The 19,343-nt window shown below is 45.4% G+C and overlaps 1 protein-coding gene across 1 annotated transcript in view; it reads left to right on the forward strand.

Moving 5' to 3' along the window:
• The window catches only part of NRK (Nik related kinase), a 294,683-nt gene that overhangs the window by 171,807 nt on the left and 103,533 nt on the right, over positions 1-19,343 (forward strand). Inside the window, exons 18-19 of the mRNA XM_066581768.1 lie at positions 10,284-10,348; positions 12,759-12,850. Coding sequence (XP_066437865.1) covers positions 10,284-10,348; positions 12,759-12,850 — 157 coding nt within the window. The remainder of the gene's footprint in view (positions 1-10,283; positions 10,349-12,758; positions 12,851-19,343) is intronic.

Raw genomic sequence — 19,343 nt, forward strand, 5'->3', positions numbered from 1 at the left:
AGGCATGGCACGTGCGTGAGGCTGCCGAGCTGCAGAGCCGCCACCAGGTTACGGCCGTTGTCACACACGACCATGCCCGGTTGGAGGCTCAGCGGCGCAAGCCAGCGGTCGGTCTGCTGTGTCAGACCCTGCAGCAGTTCGTGGGCCGTGTGCCTCTTATCGCCTAAGCTGAGTAGTTTCAGCACGGCCTGCTGACGCTTGCCCACCGCTGTGCTGCCACACCGCGCGACACCGACTGCTGGCGACATGCTGCTGCTAACACATCTTGATTGCGAGACAGAGGAGGAGGAGGAGGAGGAGGAGGGTGCTTTAGTGGAGGAAGCATACACCTCCGCAGATACCACCACCGAGCTGGGGCCCGCAATTCTGGGGGTGGGTAGGACGTGAGCGGTCCCAGGCTCTGACTCTGTCCCAGCCTCCACTAAATTCACCCAATGTGCCGTCAGGGAGATGTAGTGGCCCTGCCCGCCTGTGCTTGTCCACGTGTCCGTTGTTAAGTGGACCGTGGCAGTAACCGCGTTGGTGAGGGCGCGTACAATGTTGCGGGAGACGTGGTCGTGCAGGGCTGGGACGGCACATCGGGAAAAGTAGTGGCGACTGGGAACTGAGTAGCGCAGGGCCGCCGCTCCATGATACTTTTGAAGGACTCAGTTTCCACAACCCTATACGGCAGCATCTCAAGGCTGATGAATTTTGCTATGCGGACGGTTAACGTTTGAGCGTGCGGGTGCGTGGCGGCGTACTTGCGCTTGCGCTCCAACAGTTGCGCAAGCGACGGCTGGACGGTGCGCTGAACTACACTGCTGGATGGGGCCGAGGACAGCGGAGATGAGGGTGTGGGTGCAGGCCATGAGGCGGTAGTGCCTGTGTCCTGAGAGGGGGGTTGCATCTCAGTGGCAGGTTGGGGCACAGGGGGAGAGGCAGGGGTGCAAACCGGAGGCGCTGAACGGCCTTCGTCCCACCTTGTGGGGTGCTTGGCCATCATATGTCTGCGCATGGTGGTGAGGCTGTTGGTGTTGGCTCCCCGGCTGAGCTTTGCGCGACAAAGGTTGCACACCACTGTTCGTCGGTCGTCAGGCGTCTCTGTGAAAAACTGCCAGACCTTAGAGCACCTCGGCCTCTGCAGGGTGGCATGGCGCGAGGGGGCGCTTTGGGAAACACTTGGTGGATTATTCGGTCTGGCCCTGCCTCTACCCCTGGCCACCGCACTGCCTCTTGCAACCTGCCCTGCTGATGCCCTTGATTCCCCCTCTGAAGACCTGTCCTCCTGAGTAAGCGTTGCACACCAGGTGGGGTCAGTCACCTCATCGTCCTGCTGCTCTTCCTCCGAATCCTCTGTGCGCTGCTCCCTCGGACTTACTGCCCTTACTACTACCTCACTGCAAGACAACTGTGTCTGATCGTCATCGTCCTCCTCACCCACAGAAAGTTGTTGAGACAGTTGGCGGAAGTCCCCAGCCTCTTCCCCCGGACCCCGGGAACTTTCGAATGGTTGGGCATCAGTGACGATAAACTCCTCTGGTGGGAGAGGAACCGCTGCTGCCCAATCTAAGCAGGGGCCCGAGAACAGTTCCTGGGAGTGTTCCCGCTCCTGAGCAGGTGTCATTGTAGTGGAGTGAGGAGGCTGGGAGGAAGGAGGAGCAGCAGACAGAGGATTCGGATTTGCAGCAGTGGACGGCGCAGAACTGCGTGTTGACGATAGGTTGCTCGAAGCACTTTCTGCCATCCAGGACAGGACCTGCTCACACTGCTCATTTTCTAATAACCGTCTCCCGCGTGGACCCATTAATTGGGCGATGAATGTGGGGACACCAGAAACGTGCCTCTCTCCTAATCGCGCAGCAGTCGGCTGCGACACACCTGGATCAGGAGCTCGGCCTGTGCCCACACCCTGACTTGGCCCTCCGCGTCCTCGGCCGCGTCCACGTCCTCTAGGCCTACCCCTACCCCTCAGCATGCTGTATTACCAGTGATTTGATTTCACAGGCAGGAAATAAATTGGCGCAAGACTGCAGGCCAAATATAATTTTTTCCCTTTTTCACTGCCTCTAGTGAATGAATAATCTAAGTTTAATAACTGTGCTCTGGCCCTGCTAATGTGTCACAGAACGTGAGGGTAGCAGAGTTATTAACTCTGGCAGAGCAGGTATTTTTTTTCCCAATTAAGGAAAGCAAATGGCGAAGCCAGGAGTAAAACGTAGCTGGGTGCGTCTGATTTTTAAACGTTGCACACGCAGCCGACACGTGTCCACCGCCCTTAGGACGGACAGAGGCAGGACAAATAGAATTATTTTCAGTTTTTTTCCACCAAAAGGCAGCACTGCGTATATTCAATGAACATGAGAAGTTTAATAACTGTGCTGTGGCCCTGCTAATGTGGCACAGAACGTGAGGGTAGCAGAGTTATTAACTCTGGCAGAGCAGGTATTTTTTTTCCCAATTAAGGAAAGCAAATGGCGAAGCCAGGAGTAAAACATAGCTGGGTGCGTCTGATTTTTAAAGGTTGCACACGCAGCCGACACGTGTCCACCGCCCTTAGGACGGACAGAGGCAGGTCAAATGGAATTATTTTCACTTGTTTTACAAGCAAAAGGCCGCACTGCGTATATTCAATGAATAATAACTGTGTTGTGGCCCTGCCTACACAATTCTTTCCCTGCAATATCAATGGAGGGTGCAATGCTCTGCAGAGGCGATTTTGAGAAGAAAAAAAATATGCAGCACAGCTAACAGCAGCCAGCACAGTACTGCACACGGTTAAATATGGCCCTAGAAAGGACCGTTGAGATTCTTGAAGGCTACACTCACTCCTAACACTCTCCCTGCCTATGCAACACTTCTGTCCCTAATGCCGGGTGCAACGCTCTGCAGAGCCGATTTTGAGAAGAAAAAAAAATTGCCACTGCTAACAGCAGCCAACACACAGCTATCAGTGGCCCTAATAAGGACCTTTGGGGGTCTTGAAGCCTACACTAACTACCAATTCTTTCCCTACAGCAGCTCCGGTATAAACAGCACTGTCCCTCATCTAACTCACACCGCATCTGAGGCGAGCCGCGGGAGGGGCCGACTTTTATATTCGGCGGACACCTGATCTCGCCAGCCACTCACTGCAGGGTGGTGGTATAGGGCTGGAACAACACAGGGGGAAGTTGTAATGCCTTCCCTGTCTTTCAATTGGCCAGAAAAGCGCGCTAACGTCTCAGGGAAGGAAGTGAAAGTAACCAGAACACCGCATGGTGTTCGTTACGAATAACGAACATCCCGAACACCCTAATATCCGCACGGATATCAAGTTCGGACGAACACGTTCGCTCATCTCTAATTTTTAATGAATGTATTACAGAAATGATAAGACTAACATCAGCTAGTAGATGAGTGGCAATTGTCTTAAAAATTAGTGCCCCTTTAACTTTTCAACCCATACATTTATATGATTAATGTCACATTAGTTGGGTACAAAGTTAGAGAAATGTTTGGAGTCAAAGCTTTGCAGGAATATGGTTAGCGTTTTCTTGAATGAACTCCATAGTACTAATTGTGGAAAATACAGAAAAGTACCATGAGCTATAAGAAAATTACATTTCACCTCTAAAGCATTTTTATATCAGGTTGCCGAGTTGCAACAAGAAACTCCTCCGCGAAAATTCTTTAACAAGGCCCCAACTATAGCATGTAACTTTATAGTACTGCTTTCCTCATATGGGGCCACTAAAGCTTATGGGCCCTTTTGGGCTTCAGATAAGGTCCAGTAACCACTCTACCCCTTTATGGTTGAACCTTTGCGCATTCAAGGCCTCCCTTTTACATGGTCCTAGGATTGCTACCCAGTCGGTAAAGCATCGGTCCCACTGATAATTTACTCTTGAAGCCGGGGCTGGTATTTATTTTTGACTGGCCATAAAAATAATTACCTAGCGTGAGCATATCTGGCCAGGCAGCAACCATATCAAGCTTTATAGCTCACTCTCTATAGCACCACTCATTCAGTCCGGATGTTGCTGTAGTGTGCAGAGATGATCCTCACTACTTCGCCCACCATCTAGACTGCATGCCGGAACCAGGATGTTGGGGCAGAGGAGTGAGGATCTTGGAGCACTACAGCGGTGTCCTATTCTGATCTGAGCTTTACAGTACGTTATAGATCTTCACAGGGTTGTTACTGGATAACCTCCCTTTTCTAGCACTGACTGCATGAAAACAATTAACGGAAGTACACTTACTCTATAGCCACTGGGATCCAGAGTTGGAGCCCCACTGTGGTCCCAGTGATTGTTCTGCAGATGTCACAGGAAATCGTGTGATCGCTGCAACCAATGAATGGCTGGAGCACCACATTCTTGAACTCCTGGCGTCATCTCACCCAGGAAGTGAGTGCAGATGCCAGAAGAATGAGCAGCGACGCTTCAGTCTCTCATTGCCTAGAGTGGTCACCTGATTTCCTGTTACATCTATCCCAACAATCACTGGGATTGCAGCGAGCTGCAGTGCTGCATCCTGGCATCCACGAACAGGTAAATATACTTTTTTCATGCAGCCAGTGCTATTGAACTGGACAACCCCTTTAAGATCACTAGAAGTAAGCAGAGTCAATTTAACAGAAAGTTACAGGATGGAAACTTTTCTTTACAGAATGGCTATGAAATGAGTGAATTGATGTGCAGAGAATTTTGATGATGCCCTAGATTTCTGAGTAAAACATATATATAAAAATATATATCTACTTGCTGACATTATGTTTGCAAAAGTTAGTATATTTTGTTAGCCTGACTAAACACGGGAATAAATCTTTGTGACAGAGTCTAAGTATCTCTAAAATTCAGCCATGCGTGGCAAATGATGTTTCAAACCTATTAGAACTTCAGAACTCTACAAACAAACTAGAGCAGAGACTAGCGGGAGGAACAGAGGCTGTTCTGTAAACATGATCTACATATCCGCATTTCAGAGATGGGAAGAACGGCTCTTCATGGCTTTCAAGAAAAATAAATTAACCATACAGACATCTGATGATGTTAACTCTGTGCTGGCCGGTGATCATAAATCTGATGGGTATGATCATATTCATATGGCAAATTCATTCCTCTCGTCAGTTCCTAAGGCAAGTGCTCCTCATAAAGACTTACAGAGCGTAACATGTGGGAACCTGATTATAACTAGTTCAAAGGAAAGTGTATATGCATAAGGAGAAGGTGGTGATTACACCAAAAATGGAAATGGATATTATTTGTATCCATATAGTTTAGGTATACTCAAGGATAGTGTTGACTGACATTTTGAAAAGCTCAGTTGGTTTGACGAACTTTGGCAAAAAGTTGGGTTGGGTCCAAATTAGTTTGAACTGAATCAGAACTTCACCAGTACCCCTAAAAGTGGTGTATAACATTGTCTAAGAGCCATAAAACTTAAGCATGAGCTATATAAATAAAAATGATTATGAAGAAACCCATACAAGCTCAATGTAGGTGTCGGTCAGATCTGAATGGAGGAGGGAAAATGAGAACATGGTGGCTCAGTGGTTAGCACTGTTGCTTTCCAGTGCTGGGATCCTATGTTCAAATCTGACCAAGGGGTGACCAAGTTTATATGTTCTCCCCATGCTTGTGAGTTTATGCTTCATAATACACTCATTCTCAAATAAGTATCTAGGAGTTGTGCAATGGTAACATGGATATAAAAAAGTCATCACCATATCACAGCAAAATATTAACGTATTGCGGGAAACTGAAATTGAAGGGAGCCTCTAGTACCCTGTGGTACTGCCTCTAGCTTGGATACAAGATGTGATACGGTTGGGCATGGAGGCTCTAGTAGCCTGTTGGGCCTCCACTAGCTTGGATATAAGATGTGATACAGGTGGGCATGGAGGCTCTAGTACCCTGTTGTACTGGCTCTAGCTTGGATATAAGATGTGATACAGGTGGGTATGGAGGCTCTAGTAGCCTGTTGGGCCTCCACTAGCTTGGATATAAGATGTGATACAGGCGGGCATGGAAATATATGGGTTCTGTATGGTATCTTGCAGCATATCGGTCCACATTTACTGTAACTAAGCCTTTAGACTGTGCCAACTCGTAGGTTGTCATAGTTGGCATCCCAGAAGGTCCCATACATGTTCTGTTAGCCACATGCCACAACTCTAATCTTTTGCCTGAGATGTAACTTGCTGTAAAATTTGTCATGTAAAGGACAACTTCTAGGTGCTTGTTACCTTTTTTTGGACAGTGTAATCATTTATTTAGCTTACTTATTAAGATGAAGAATTTTCCGTGGGTTCAGCCACGATTAATCATCTGAAGTGCAGGTTCACACAGTATTTTAGCAAAGCTTGACCTGAAACGGGGTTCAACTGTTTGCTCAAAGCTACTTAAGAATTGTTTATAATTTACTAAACTTTAAGTTTAAACGAATATGAAGTCCCTAATGAACTGTTCAGCTATTAGTCAAATGTTCTGGTATTAAAGGTTTAACAGAATAAAAATTAAGTTTTGCCCAGAGTTCTTTGCAGTTCTAACCCATTTCAAACAACTAACGACCACTTGTCAGTTAGTATGTGAGTGCTTCTGATGCTCCGCCCCTGGTGACATCATCAATCATCCTAAACATATAAACAATATGAAAAGGGAGGACAAAAATAACAATGAGAATACAATTAAGACGTTATCTCAGACACCACTCAGTGGTCCTGACAGAAGACGCCAACCTACTGTCACCTCAGAGATCCGATGAGCTGAAGGACCTGTGGTGACATCACTGTTGTGGGAGGACCATTGTGCATTTTGGTAGAAAGTACTGTGTACTGGAAAAGCCAACAGCAGCTACTACCAGGACCTGTGATGTCACCATTTGTTCAGCTGTGTGGGTGGAATCAGGAATCACATGACCTAGGGGCTCATCAATGTATCTAGGAGTCTGGGGATGTGTGGAAATCAGAATGGATGTAGCAGAGCTGTGTGTGTAAAATGTGTGGGGTCAGGATGGATGTAGTAGAGCTGAAGAGTATAGGCATGACAGCATACGTAGTGTATAAAAAAAATCCTTTTATTCCTCCAAACGACAGCTCAATACACATATTTTGACTGAGTGTCAAGTATATGATGTAGTAGAGCTGTGTGTTATGTGTGGGGATCATAATGGATGTACCCCAGCTATGTGGGGTCGAGATGGATTTAGCAGAGCTGTGTGTGTAATGTGTGGGAATTAAGATGGATGTAGTAGAGCTGTGTGATGTGTAGGGATCATAATGGATGTACCATATAGCAGAGCTGTGTATGAATCAGGATGTAGCAGAGCTGTGTTTGTCCCGTGCTGTGTGTGATCAGAATGGATGTAGCAGAGCTGTGTGTAATGTGTGGGGTCAAAATAGATGTAGTAAAGCTGTGCTGTGTCTACTGTGCTGTGTAATGTGTGTGAATCATAATGGATGTACAGTGTAGCAGAGCTGTCTAATGTGTGGGAATCAAGATGGATGTAGTAGAACTTGTGGCATGTAGTAGAGCTGTGTGAGATGTGTGGGGATCATAATGGATGTACCATGTAGCACAGCTGTGTGGCCCATTGTGCTACCAGAAATGCTGGTACTATAATTTCCTAATAATTACTAGTACTTGAATGATGAGCTGCAATAGCAGACCTTGTCAAAAGACAGATGTGGCGGTGTCTGGGCAAAAGAAGATTCTTTTTTTCAAACCCTGAATAACCTTAGGGCTCGGTCTGACTAACGTGTGTTTTTTTTTTTGCGCATAAATTTCCGCGCCAAAGAAGTGCACATCGCGTGTAGAGAAATCATGTAAACGAGTACATTTTTTTGCAGGTGTGTTTGTTTTTTTGCGCTTGTAATAATCAGACATGTGACCGCTTTCATTGAGAAGCATTGGTTCTAAGAGCCCCTTTTTTCACACACCTATTCATGTGCGAAAAAAAAGCTCTTCGGACCACGGCCTAAGGGTATGTTCACACATTGCAAATTCACTGCAGTGAGATAGCCGGATAGGATTTCTTAAAATGATACTGTAAATGCTGATAAAAAATCTGCAGCACTTCTGACCTATAAGAATATATCCCAGGACCGGATGTCAATGAAATTAATAGGATGATGGATTAAAATATGATGCGACTGATTGGTTCAAAGTAAAGAATTACTGTTTTAAAGATATCCATTTTTCTTTTAAATCATTAGTATGAAAGGTGAATGTAAGGCAATGACATTTGCAGTATGTGTGCTGCTTCCATCTTGTCCCATTGGCTTCACTGTCAAGTGGCAAGTTGGCATTATGGGCATTTGGACTTGACTGAGAAAGCCGTGCCATGCTCAGCTTGACTATCCATGAGGAACAGTCTGTCACCACCACCGACAATGATAGATGCATTTAGAGACTATTGGAACCAAGCAAACTCCCCTTAGAATAAATAGGATCCATCTCGATGTCCATTTCTGATGGATGAAAATGACAGAATCAGATGTACAGAATAGACCAGCGTGAACATGCCAATATTAAAACATTGGATGGAAGTCTAACTTTGCCACATATTATGTGATCAGGTATAAAGTAGGTGAAACTTTATAAAGTTAGAACATATATTTTAATTATCCTAATAAAGCTAAGTACCCCTCTAGTTATGTCAAAAGTGCACATAAAGACCAGGCCCAAAGCGCCAGCTAATGTCGCTGAAAGTCATCAAAGCACAGTTGGGGCTTGAGTCTGTGACTCAGGGGCGTAACTATAGAGGATGCAGTTGCACCCGGGCCCAGGAGCCTTAGGGGGCGCATAAGGCCTCTCCTCCATATAGGGAACCCAGTACTATGCATAAAGCATTATAGTTGGGGGCCCTGTTACAGGTTTTGCATCGGGCCCCGGGAGCTTTAAGTTACGCCTCTGCTGTGACTACTGCAGTGATCTGGCTGCCGCTTATTTTAGGTGGCTGTAAAGCACGCTCGGATAAGGCAGTTACTTGAGCGAGCATCGCACTTCTCGAGTAACTGCATTCTCGTCTGAGCAGGCTCGGGGGGGGGGGGGCGGCGGGGAGAGAGAGAAATGTCTCTCACTCCCCCCCCCCCCTCCCACTCCCCCCTGCCGCCCCCTGCAGTAGAAACTGACCCTCTGTCTACGTGGAAGTCTTTTTGCTATACTGTGATTGGTCCGCACGGCGAGTTGTCGGACATGCGCAGTACTAAATGTATGTGTATGTATGTGTGTATGTATGTGATATATGTATTATTCGCTGCTTTTCTGCAATGTCATTGCGGATGGGCTGTAGATCAGGTGGCTTCCATTGACTTCAATGAAAGCTGTTCGTACGGATTCTGCACAGAATCGCGGCGATCACAATTTTTTTTTTCCATTCAGAGAAGTCTATTTCTGCTCAGGGAGATGAAATCACGATTTGCCATAGCATGCTATGGGCTATACTAGCTGCGGAATCATGAGACGGACGCCTGCTCCGGATTCCGCAATGCAAATCGGCCCGTGTGCAGCAGGCTGAAGTAGTCCTTAATAAGCCTCTTGTTTTGCGATAATAGTGAAATGTGTTGGAACCTTTACAGGGACATTTCCAGTTCTTCTATCTAGGAACTTTTATTCTGGGTCACTCTTGTCAGGGCGGTAACCCAGCTCCCGCACCACTGCTTTGCGTCTCCCATCTGACGTCATGCTTACAGGCTTCCCTAGCATCTTCATGGAATGTCATAGGCTCTGCAGCCAATACCAGCTCAGCGATCTATCATTGAACCTTTATTGGCTGTAGAGCCTGTGCCATCCCATAAACCAGGTGGAACTGCAGGCTTGTACGCCATTTTCCTTTTAAGGGGAATGGCATTTAGAGGAAAATTAACTGACAACCCATTTAACTACAGTAGTACCCTTGCTTTTTAGATATGTTAACTTTAAACTTTCATCTTTGTACCTTGTTGGTTTCCGTTTGGGATAATCTATTTAGATCTCCACTGTTTTGCTTTGTTATATCTGCCATGACTATGGGCCTCATTCAGAGTATTAGAGAGGGGGAAGAAAACCTGGTTGCTCTTAAATTCAGCTTCTATTTTTTTTCTTAACTGGGGAAAATTGAACATGAATTTTCATTGGTTGGGATTTAAAGTCACTTGTTCGTTAATGCATATTATACACTGGGGGGGGGTGAATACTTTTTCATAGCATACTATAGTAGGATGTTTGAGTACTATGTGATCTCTTATTCGAGCTCTCTTTTTCCTAAATACAAAGTGGCTAATTATAACAAGACTATGTCGTCATTCAGGGCTCACTGTTGATTTGTCTTTCATTCAGGTTCCAGAGAGAACCACATCGAAGTTTTACAAGGACAGCCGGGGCCACCAAAGAAGCCCATCTGGGTAAGCGAAGGCTCGCAAGCACAACCAAGAAGACAATTCTGGGAACATAATTGCAGGCTTCTTTTTATACATTCTGACAAACACTAATTATAACTAAACTAAGGACAGTTCAACTCTTAACTGACTCACAAGAGAACACTTTTTGTCTTCTAGAGCTCCAACACCCACACACAGCTATAAATGACACACAAGATTCAGTCTTCTGAAGAACGTATCAAGAGATCTGAGAGACCATTTCGATTATGCAAAGAGTTTATAAAGGTTTAGATTTAAAAGTCATTAGGATAAAATTAAAATAATTAGTTCCCATTATGCACTTAAAATTGTGCCACCGAAAGACAGAGCTGGTATCTGCGTACATGGAAAAAATGTTAAAAAAAAAAAAGCTATTGTAAGCAAAAGTAAATCGGGTGTCGGTAACAACCAGTCAGGTCATATATTGCATTTTAGATATCTTCAAAAAAAAAAAAAAGCTGATTGGATGCTAAATAGAGATGAGCGAGTATACTCGCTAAAGGCAATTGCTCGAGCGAGCATTGCCTTTAGCGAGTACCTGCGCGCCTGAGACTGAAGGTTCAGGTGCCGCCAGTGGGCAGGGAGCTGCGGTGGAGAGCGGGGCGGAACGGAGGGGAGATCTCTCTCTCCCTCTCTCCCCCCCCTCCCTCCTGCTGAGTGCCGCTACTCACCGCTCCCCTGCGCCGGCACCCGAACCTTCAGTCTCGAGCGGGGGAGATACTCGCTAAAGGCGATGCTCGCTCGAGCAATTGCCTTTAGCGAGTATACTTGCTCATCTCTAATGCTAAAGAATTGCTTTAGTTTTTGTCTTAACTAATTTTTGTCTCTTCTAGCAGTACCTTGTAACCTACTATGGTGGGAAGGTACTTTTAAAGTGGAAATTAAGTTTAAATGACCTTCACACTTGTCACATAGTCATGGGACAAACTATATCTGCCCTCTATGGTTTTACACATTGGGGCATAATTAAAAAGAAATATTTACCTAATTTTAAGACCTTCTAAAAGGAAAACATAACATCAGATGAACACCTACATGACAAATTATACTGTCATTTAACAGAAACTAGGCCAAAATGCAGAAGCAGTGTGTGAAAAATTAAATGCACCTTATGAATCTATAGCTTGTGGGACCACCTTTTAACAGCAATAACTAGAAGTAACTATTTTCTGTATGGCTTCATCAGTCTTACATTATGTAGAAACTTTGGCCCACTTTCATTGATGTTTGTGGGCATTAGTTTATGCACAGCTATTTTAAGGTCCCGCCACAGTATTTTAATTGGGTTGAGGTCTCAACTTTGGGCTACTGCAGCACCTTGATTCTGTTAACTGAGATGTAACAGGAGTCTGAGATGTAGCTCTTGGGTTTTTTGCAATTTCTCTAAATATTGCACAGTCTGAACTTTGAGGGAATTTTCTGGGACCTGCTCTCCTGGGAAGATTGTAAAATAGTTAAATGTTCCACTAGTGCATAATCTTTCTCGCTGGAGAATGATGGACTCCAAATTTGTTTGGAAATGGTTTTATAATCTTTCCCAGCTTGATGGGCAGCAACAATTGCTTCCCTACCTCACTGCTAATGTATTTTGCACTAACACATGTCTGAATGCTCCAGACCAGCAAACTGCCAACACTTCTGCTTTTATAGAGGTTGTCACACTTGCTGATCAGTTCATCAAGGGCATTTCATTAGCAGTACCTGACTGCTTTCCCTCTCAGGCCACCTGCACTCAGCATAGGCGGATTCTGCATGCGGAATTCCACAACAGAATCTGGCCCTAGACGCGAATGGCAACCCTGCGTACCTATCACTCATCTTTTTCTGTACTGGAGATGGTCCAAACGGTTCACCGCTGGCCATGCGCAGTACAGATTTTCCCCTTGCAGTCGCTAGGCAACGACACAGGTGCTTGTGACCTTTCCACAACATCAATTGTGAAAGGGCCATGGGTCAGACGGCTTCCATTGACTTCAAAGGAAGCCATCCATGCGAAGTCCACTCAAAAATAGAGCATGCGGTTTCCAATGGGTTCTTTCAAGCTACAAAACCTCATGTGGAAACCATGGGCTTCACATACATGCGTTTTGTAGCAATTATTTTCTAGTGAGATTTTCTAGCCCGTGTGGATCCAGCCTTAGGGTTTATTCAGATGTTGCAGTCAAGCCACACATTTTTACCGCAATTACCACAAAACCGGATCATTATGCAGTGTCTGCAAATCTCCACAAATCCATGGCCATAACTGCAGACTGAAAAAACTCTAAAAAAAACATGAGGTTCATAGTGATTAGTTTAGTAAATTATCAATCAAGAACTTGATTATTAATCTTTTCTTCAGCTAACAGCACACATATTTGTACATTGCACTGATCTACTCTGATTCCTCCACTAGTGGCTTCCAGCAACCATCCAAGGAGCAACCAGAGCCAGCAAAATCCAGCAGTATGACTGGGAACGCCAATCAGAGCAGCAGAATAAAACCAGGTGACTGTTTCTCCCAAGTATTGAAAGTACTGATCAGTGTGTTTGTTTGTTTTTTCTCTCAAATGTTACTTTTTTAGTAGTAGTTTATCAGATGTGTTTTGCAATGTTTTCTTTTAGGTAGATATTAGCTGCAAGCCAATGGGAAAGTACTAAATATACAACAGTGTTGTGTTTGTAACTTTTTTAGTGTGTCATGCATCTTTTGAGTTAACAACAATTTTAGTGTGTTCTTCATCCCCGAGGGGATGAAGAACACATCTGCCGCAATTCATGAATGGGTGCATGCTGACTCTGATTGGCTGAGTGCTGGGACCAATTAGAGGCAGCTCTCAGCTGTCATTAAATAGCCAATCAGAGGCAGCCCATTCATCAAGCGGGGATTTAAAATCCCTGCCTGCTGAATACTCCTCACAGCAGTAAAGGAGAAGAGCCGGCAGGATGTGGCTGAGACCTGGCAGCTGAAGAAGGGTGAGTATTTTTTTTTATCACCATTTTTTTGTTTTTCAGGTAAGGGCTTATATTTAAAGTCCTTCCCTGAAAAACATTTACTGGGTGCTGGCAGCTTGATCCACTACCGCAGCTGTCTTTATTTCCTGCTTCATCTGTCACAGATGTGGCAGGTGTAGCAGGGAATTCTTTACTCCCCGCAGGACTGAAGAATACATCTACCACATGTGGCAGATGTGTTTTTAATCCCCATAGGGACACGGTAGCGGCGGACAGGTACGTTTTTTTTGTTTTTGTTTTTTGGGGGTTTTTTTTACGCTAAAATTATTGCTTTTCATGAAAGGGCTTATATTTAAAACCCTTCCCTGAAAAACAATTACGGGATGCCGGCAGCTGCCGCGGCTCCATTCAAGACAATGAACGGACCTTCATACACGCGTGTTTTTGCGCGTACATAGGTGCGAACCTATGTACACACAAAAACACGCTCGGGTAAAGCCACCCTAAGGCTGGATTCATGCAAGTGCATGTGTATTTATGCACATTTGTAAATTGGGCGTTGCATATTTGTACACATAACTACTTATTTCACTCTCTTGTGTGCACAATTGAACATGCAAAACGCGCACCGATGCTCTCAGCCATTCAAATGGCTATTAAGTTTAATGAGTTGAAGATGTACTCAGGGCACTGGAGCATGCTGCATATTTTTTTTGCACAATGGAATTGCACAAGCCAAATACACTCATATGAGCAAACCCACTGAAATTAATGTGTTCTATTCCTTGCGTATTATGTGCAAATTTTTCATGCACTTATATACTATTGCAAATCCAGCCTAAGGGCCCCATCACACATGTATTTTGCACTGTTTTTGCAGAAAGAAAGTTGTATATTTGCTAACGCTACTGCATTTTTCACTATACTTTTTGTGAGCACAAGTCATTAACAATTGTACACGTAAAAATTACACACCAATTCTCCTCGCCATTGAAATGCCCAAATTATTTGAGTGGCAGATGCATTCTTTTCTTACGCTTATTTTAAAATTGCGCTTACAATATGCACTTGTGGAAGAACCAATTGAAATCAATGTTTTTTTATTTCTGTGTATTGCATACACAAATATTGTGTGTGCAAATATACCCATGTGAATTTGACCCTCAGGGTACCTTCACTCTTGGTTTATCTGCTGTAGGGTTTCCACAGCAGCAAACTGGCAGTAAAAATACCGCAAATCCACAGGGGCCACAGCCACACCTAAATGGTGCAGTTTTTGCCGCAGATTTTATTGTATATCTGCTGCAGGCTTTAACCCATGTGTCCAGGGTTGAAAACCACAGCTAAAATACACGCCATAAATAGGCATGCTATTCATTATAGTACATGCAGGGTTTTACAAAAATGCAGATTCAGTGATGAATTTTTGTGACTTTTTGAAATCTCTACCGAAAAAAATCTGTGGCTCTTACAGTATCTGTGAAGGCGGCCCAATGCTGGCTTCAAACAGCACGTAATTGCTGCTGGCATTGCTCAATGGGCGATTAGGGAAAAGTTCTACAATACATATGTACCCCAAAAAATCTACCATTAAAGTACAATTTGTCTTGCAAAAATTAGTTAAAGGGGTTGTCCCGCGCCGAAACGGGTTTTTTCTTTTTTTTCAATAGCCCCCCCGTTCGGCGCGAGACAAACCCAATGCAGGGGTTAAAAAAGAAAACGGGATAGTGCTTACCTGAATCCCCGCGCTCCGGTGACTTCTTACTTACCTGGTGAAGATGGCCGCCGGGATCTTCTCCCCCGGTGGACCGCAGGTCTTCTGTGCGGTCCATTGCCGATCCCAGCCTCCTGATTGGCTGGAATCGGCACGTGACGGGGCGGAGCTACAAGGAGCCGCTCTCTGGCACGAGCGGCCCCGTTCAGAAAAGAAGAAGACAGGACTGCGCAAGCGCGTCTAATCTTGCGATTAGACGCTGAAAATTAGACGGCACCATGGAGACGAGGACGCTAGCAACGGAACAGGTAAGTGAATAACTTCTGATAACTTCTGTATGGCTCATAATTAATGCACAATGTACATTACAAAGTGCATTAATATGGCCATACAGAAGTGTATAACCCCACTTGCTTTCGCGGGACAACCCCTTTAATGAAAATGCAATAAGGAAAAAAAACTGAAAAATCAGTCTGTCATTAACCCACTCCAATCCAATTTGTATCCTGGTTTTCCTAGCGGGCTTACTCTTTTTCTGCCATTATACAACAGCGCTATATGCTGGCTAAAGCCAGTACTGCATGAGGGGACACGTTGGATAGGCTCCGACAGCAGAGAGGCTGGCAATATACAGTAAGAGAACCCCGACGGACGTCTTCCAACATCAGAGCTGTACAGCCTTAAATCATAATGTCTTCAGAGGTCAGACAGTGGATTGGAAAGGGTTAAGGCACAAACGGACTTCGGTCCTAAGGGGTTAAACATTCTTTTCAAATTCTATTCTGATAAATTAAACAGTTGCAGAAACTTCTCAAATTCCACTTATGAGTGGCACAAAATCCATGCCGGATGTTTCAAAGCGACCAAGGCGGCCCAGAGATGGTTCTTCTTTATGGCTCCCCTTTAGTAAAAAAGTCATGAACCCCGTTGCTCTGGGTGTAAAGAACCTGAATGTTTGCTGAGCTGAACAAATCCTACACTCAGAAAAGTCAAATACATTATTCTACTCTGCGCTTGATAAGGTAAATATACGAATTGTGCTGGCCGCAACCGCAGGAAGAGCTGCAGCTTATCTTCAAGTAGTGGAGTGATTAAAATGTATGTATTGTCCAGTAGCTGCATACGGAAAAGCCATGTCTTAATAGCTATTTAATCTTTCAGCAAGGCCGTCCTGAGGCTAAGTGACAGCTTAGGTAACACAGTGCACTTCAAGTAATTTAATTTGGAAGTGATGATACACTTAAATCACAAAGTCCAATATTGCAATTAAAACTGACATCGCTTCAGTAGCTGTTGCTCACATAGACTGACACACAACAGATGTAGTTCTACTTCAATGCAGCTGGTGGATACCATCGCCCCCAAAGCTGCAAGTTTGACAGAAAATTTACATTTCTGACTGGTAGAAAAAAAAAAGGAATGACTTTACAAAAGCAAGACCTCAACAATATAAATTGCAGTATAAGAGCCAAAAGTCAACTTTTTAATAACCCTGAAATTACCGGTAATACAGAAAAAAGTTCTCTATAGTGCAGAGGGGTAAGTGACACAGGCAAAGAATGACAACTAACAGGAATATAGATAGTTGCGTTGGTTGTGGAGCTGCACAACCCACCTCTATCCGTAAGCAGTAGCTTCCCCATTATGGACCAGCCGAAGCCTCTGAAGATGTGGAAGAACTTGCAGAGAGGATGTGGGGGTGCTGTGTGCTAGACAGAACCATCAGGTGGCAGTTGGACATGCCTTATTAATGGCAACATGTTTCCATGTCGAAATGGGACCTACTTTAAAGAAAAGGTAACATTGAAGGTAATAAGTGGAACTGGTTGCCCCAGGAGGTGGTGAGTGCTCCTTCAGTGGAAGTGTTCCAACAAAGGCTGGGCAAATAGCTGTCTAGGATGATTTAGTGATCCTGCACTAAGCAGGGGGTTGGACCAGACAACCCTGGAGGTTCCTTTCGATTCTAAGAGAAAAGCCTTTCATAAAGTCTTGAACATTGATAGATGAAACTTTTGTAGCCCAGTGGTAGCAAATTGGTTTATGCTTTCAGAAAGCAAAAGGGGCACATTTAGAAGACTGTCTAAAGGAATCCCTTTCATTTTGCAGGACCATTATAGGTAATTGAATCTGCGCTGCAGTTAGTTGCTACAGGCAACAAGTTTTTCTAGTTTTCATAAATCTGCCCAAATGTGCAACTTGAATAAACCTTTTAGGCAGTTGCTTAAGTACCAATTCTATCTGGGCCAGCTTCAGCACCTGGCACACTCTGACAGGTGTAGGGCTCACTCGGAGTGGTGGCCCATTCAAGTGGGATCTGTCTGGCCCTCATTTTTTTTTAAATTAATTGTATCTGTCTTGAAGATGTGGACACAATTAACTATGATGGTGGCACTGCAGGAAGTGCTCTGCAACCTAGCAGCTTTTCTGTCACATGCTGCCTGGAGCATTTTGTACAATCCTGGCTAGAAGAGGCCAAGGTAGTGTTAAGACAATGTTGCCTGAGCATGATGGAAGTAAGTGAGCTTATTTTAATGCTGGGGCACGGTGGAGCCTTATTAATTGGTCAGGGAACACAGTGGAGACTAAAAAAAAAGTCTCGGCACAGTGGGGCCTATAAGTTGCAAAGGGCCAGAGTGGGGCCTATAAGTTGCTAAGGGCCAGAGTGGGGCCTATAAGTTGCTAAGGGCCAGAGTGGGGCCTATAAGTTGCTAAGGGCCAGAGTGGGGCCTATAAGTTGCTGAGGGCCAGAGTGGGGCCTATAAGTTGCTGAGGGCCAGAGTGGGGCCTATAAGTTGCTGAGGGCCAGAGTGGGGCCTATAAGTTGCTGAGGGCCAGAGTGGGGCCTATAAGTTGCTGAGGGCCAGAGTGGGGCCTATAAGTTGCTGAGGGCCAGAGTGGGGCCTATAAGTTGCTGAGGGCCAGAGTGGGGCCTATAAGTTGCTGAGGGCCAGAGTGGGGCCTATAAGTTGCTGAGGGCCAGAGTGGGGCCTATAAGTTGCTGAGGGCCAGAGTGGGGCCTATAAGTTGCTGAGGGCCAGAGTGGGGCCTATAAGTTGCTGAGGGGCACGGTGGGGCCTATAAGTTGCTGAGGGGCACGGTGGGGCCTATAAGTTGCTAAGGGGCACGGTGGGGCCTATAAGTTGCTAAGGGGCACGGTGGGGCCTATAAGTTGCTAAGGGGCACGGTGGGGCCTATAAGTTGCTAAGGGGCACGGTGGGGCCTATAAGTTGCTGAGGGGCACGGTGGGGCCTATAAGTTGCTGAGGGCCACGGTGGGGCCTATAAGTTGCTGAGGGCCACGGTGGGGCCTATAAGTTGCTGAGGGCCACGGTGGGGCCTATAAGTTGCTGAGGGCCACGGTGGGGCCTATAAGTTGCTGAGGGCCACGGTGGGGCCTATAAGTTGCTGAGGGCCACGGTGGGGCCTATAAGTTGCTGAGGGCCACGGTGGGGCCTATAAGTTGCTGAGGGCCACGGCGGGGCCTATAAGTTGCTGAGGGGCACGGCGGGGCCTATAAGTTGCTGAGGGGCACGGCGGGGCCTATAAGTTGCTGAGGGGCACGGCGGGGCCTATAAGTTGCTGAGGGGCACGGCGGGGCCTATAAGTTGCTGAGGGGCACGGCGGGGCCTATAAGTTGCTGAGGGGCACAGTGAGGGGCCCTCTGATTCTATTGCCCAAAGGTCCATGTAAACCTGGAGCCGGTCTTGAATTCCATAAGGGTTGGTAGTCCTCTCTATACCATGGAAACAATTCAATGATACAACAAATAGCTGCAAAGTTTGTAAAATTCCCTGAAAGTCCCCTGTAAATCCATCAATGGACATCAGTATTATATAACCGCATTAGAAGCTCTCAAAGTACTCAAAAGTTAGGTTTTACTTTAACTTTCTTACAGTTTCTAAGAACACTTCACATCCAGCTCAGTATTGTAATGTAACAAATGATTAAGGTTTAAAAGTAATTGATGTTTGCCCATCGATTGAATGCTCTTCACTCCGCTGCCTCCCTCACAAAGAGAAAACCAGATTTACAGTAAAAAAAAAAGTGCTGAAGTAGGGAGGCTTCCAGGGGAATTCTGCAAAGTCCCACAACCCGCATATTGTCCTTATATAAACATAATTCTTTCTTACTAAAGTTAGTGCTAGCATTTCAGTAAAGTGCTCTCCATCTTGTCCCCCTGGCATGTTCTGCCTGAAATTATATATCCCCTGGGATTTCTGCACTTAAGCCTACTACTGGCATCAGCTGTATTATCCTATAGTTGCTGGAGACTATTAACTGTGCTGCAGCTGTAAGTATAGGTTAATATATAGAATAATGCAGCCAGCTACAG

This window comes from Eleutherodactylus coqui, chromosome 10 (genome assembly GCF_035609145.1).
Source record: "Eleutherodactylus coqui strain aEleCoq1 chromosome 10, aEleCoq1.hap1, whole genome shotgun sequence".
NCBI classification, from domain to species: domain Eukaryota; kingdom Metazoa; phylum Chordata; class Amphibia; order Anura; family Eleutherodactylidae; genus Eleutherodactylus; species Eleutherodactylus coqui.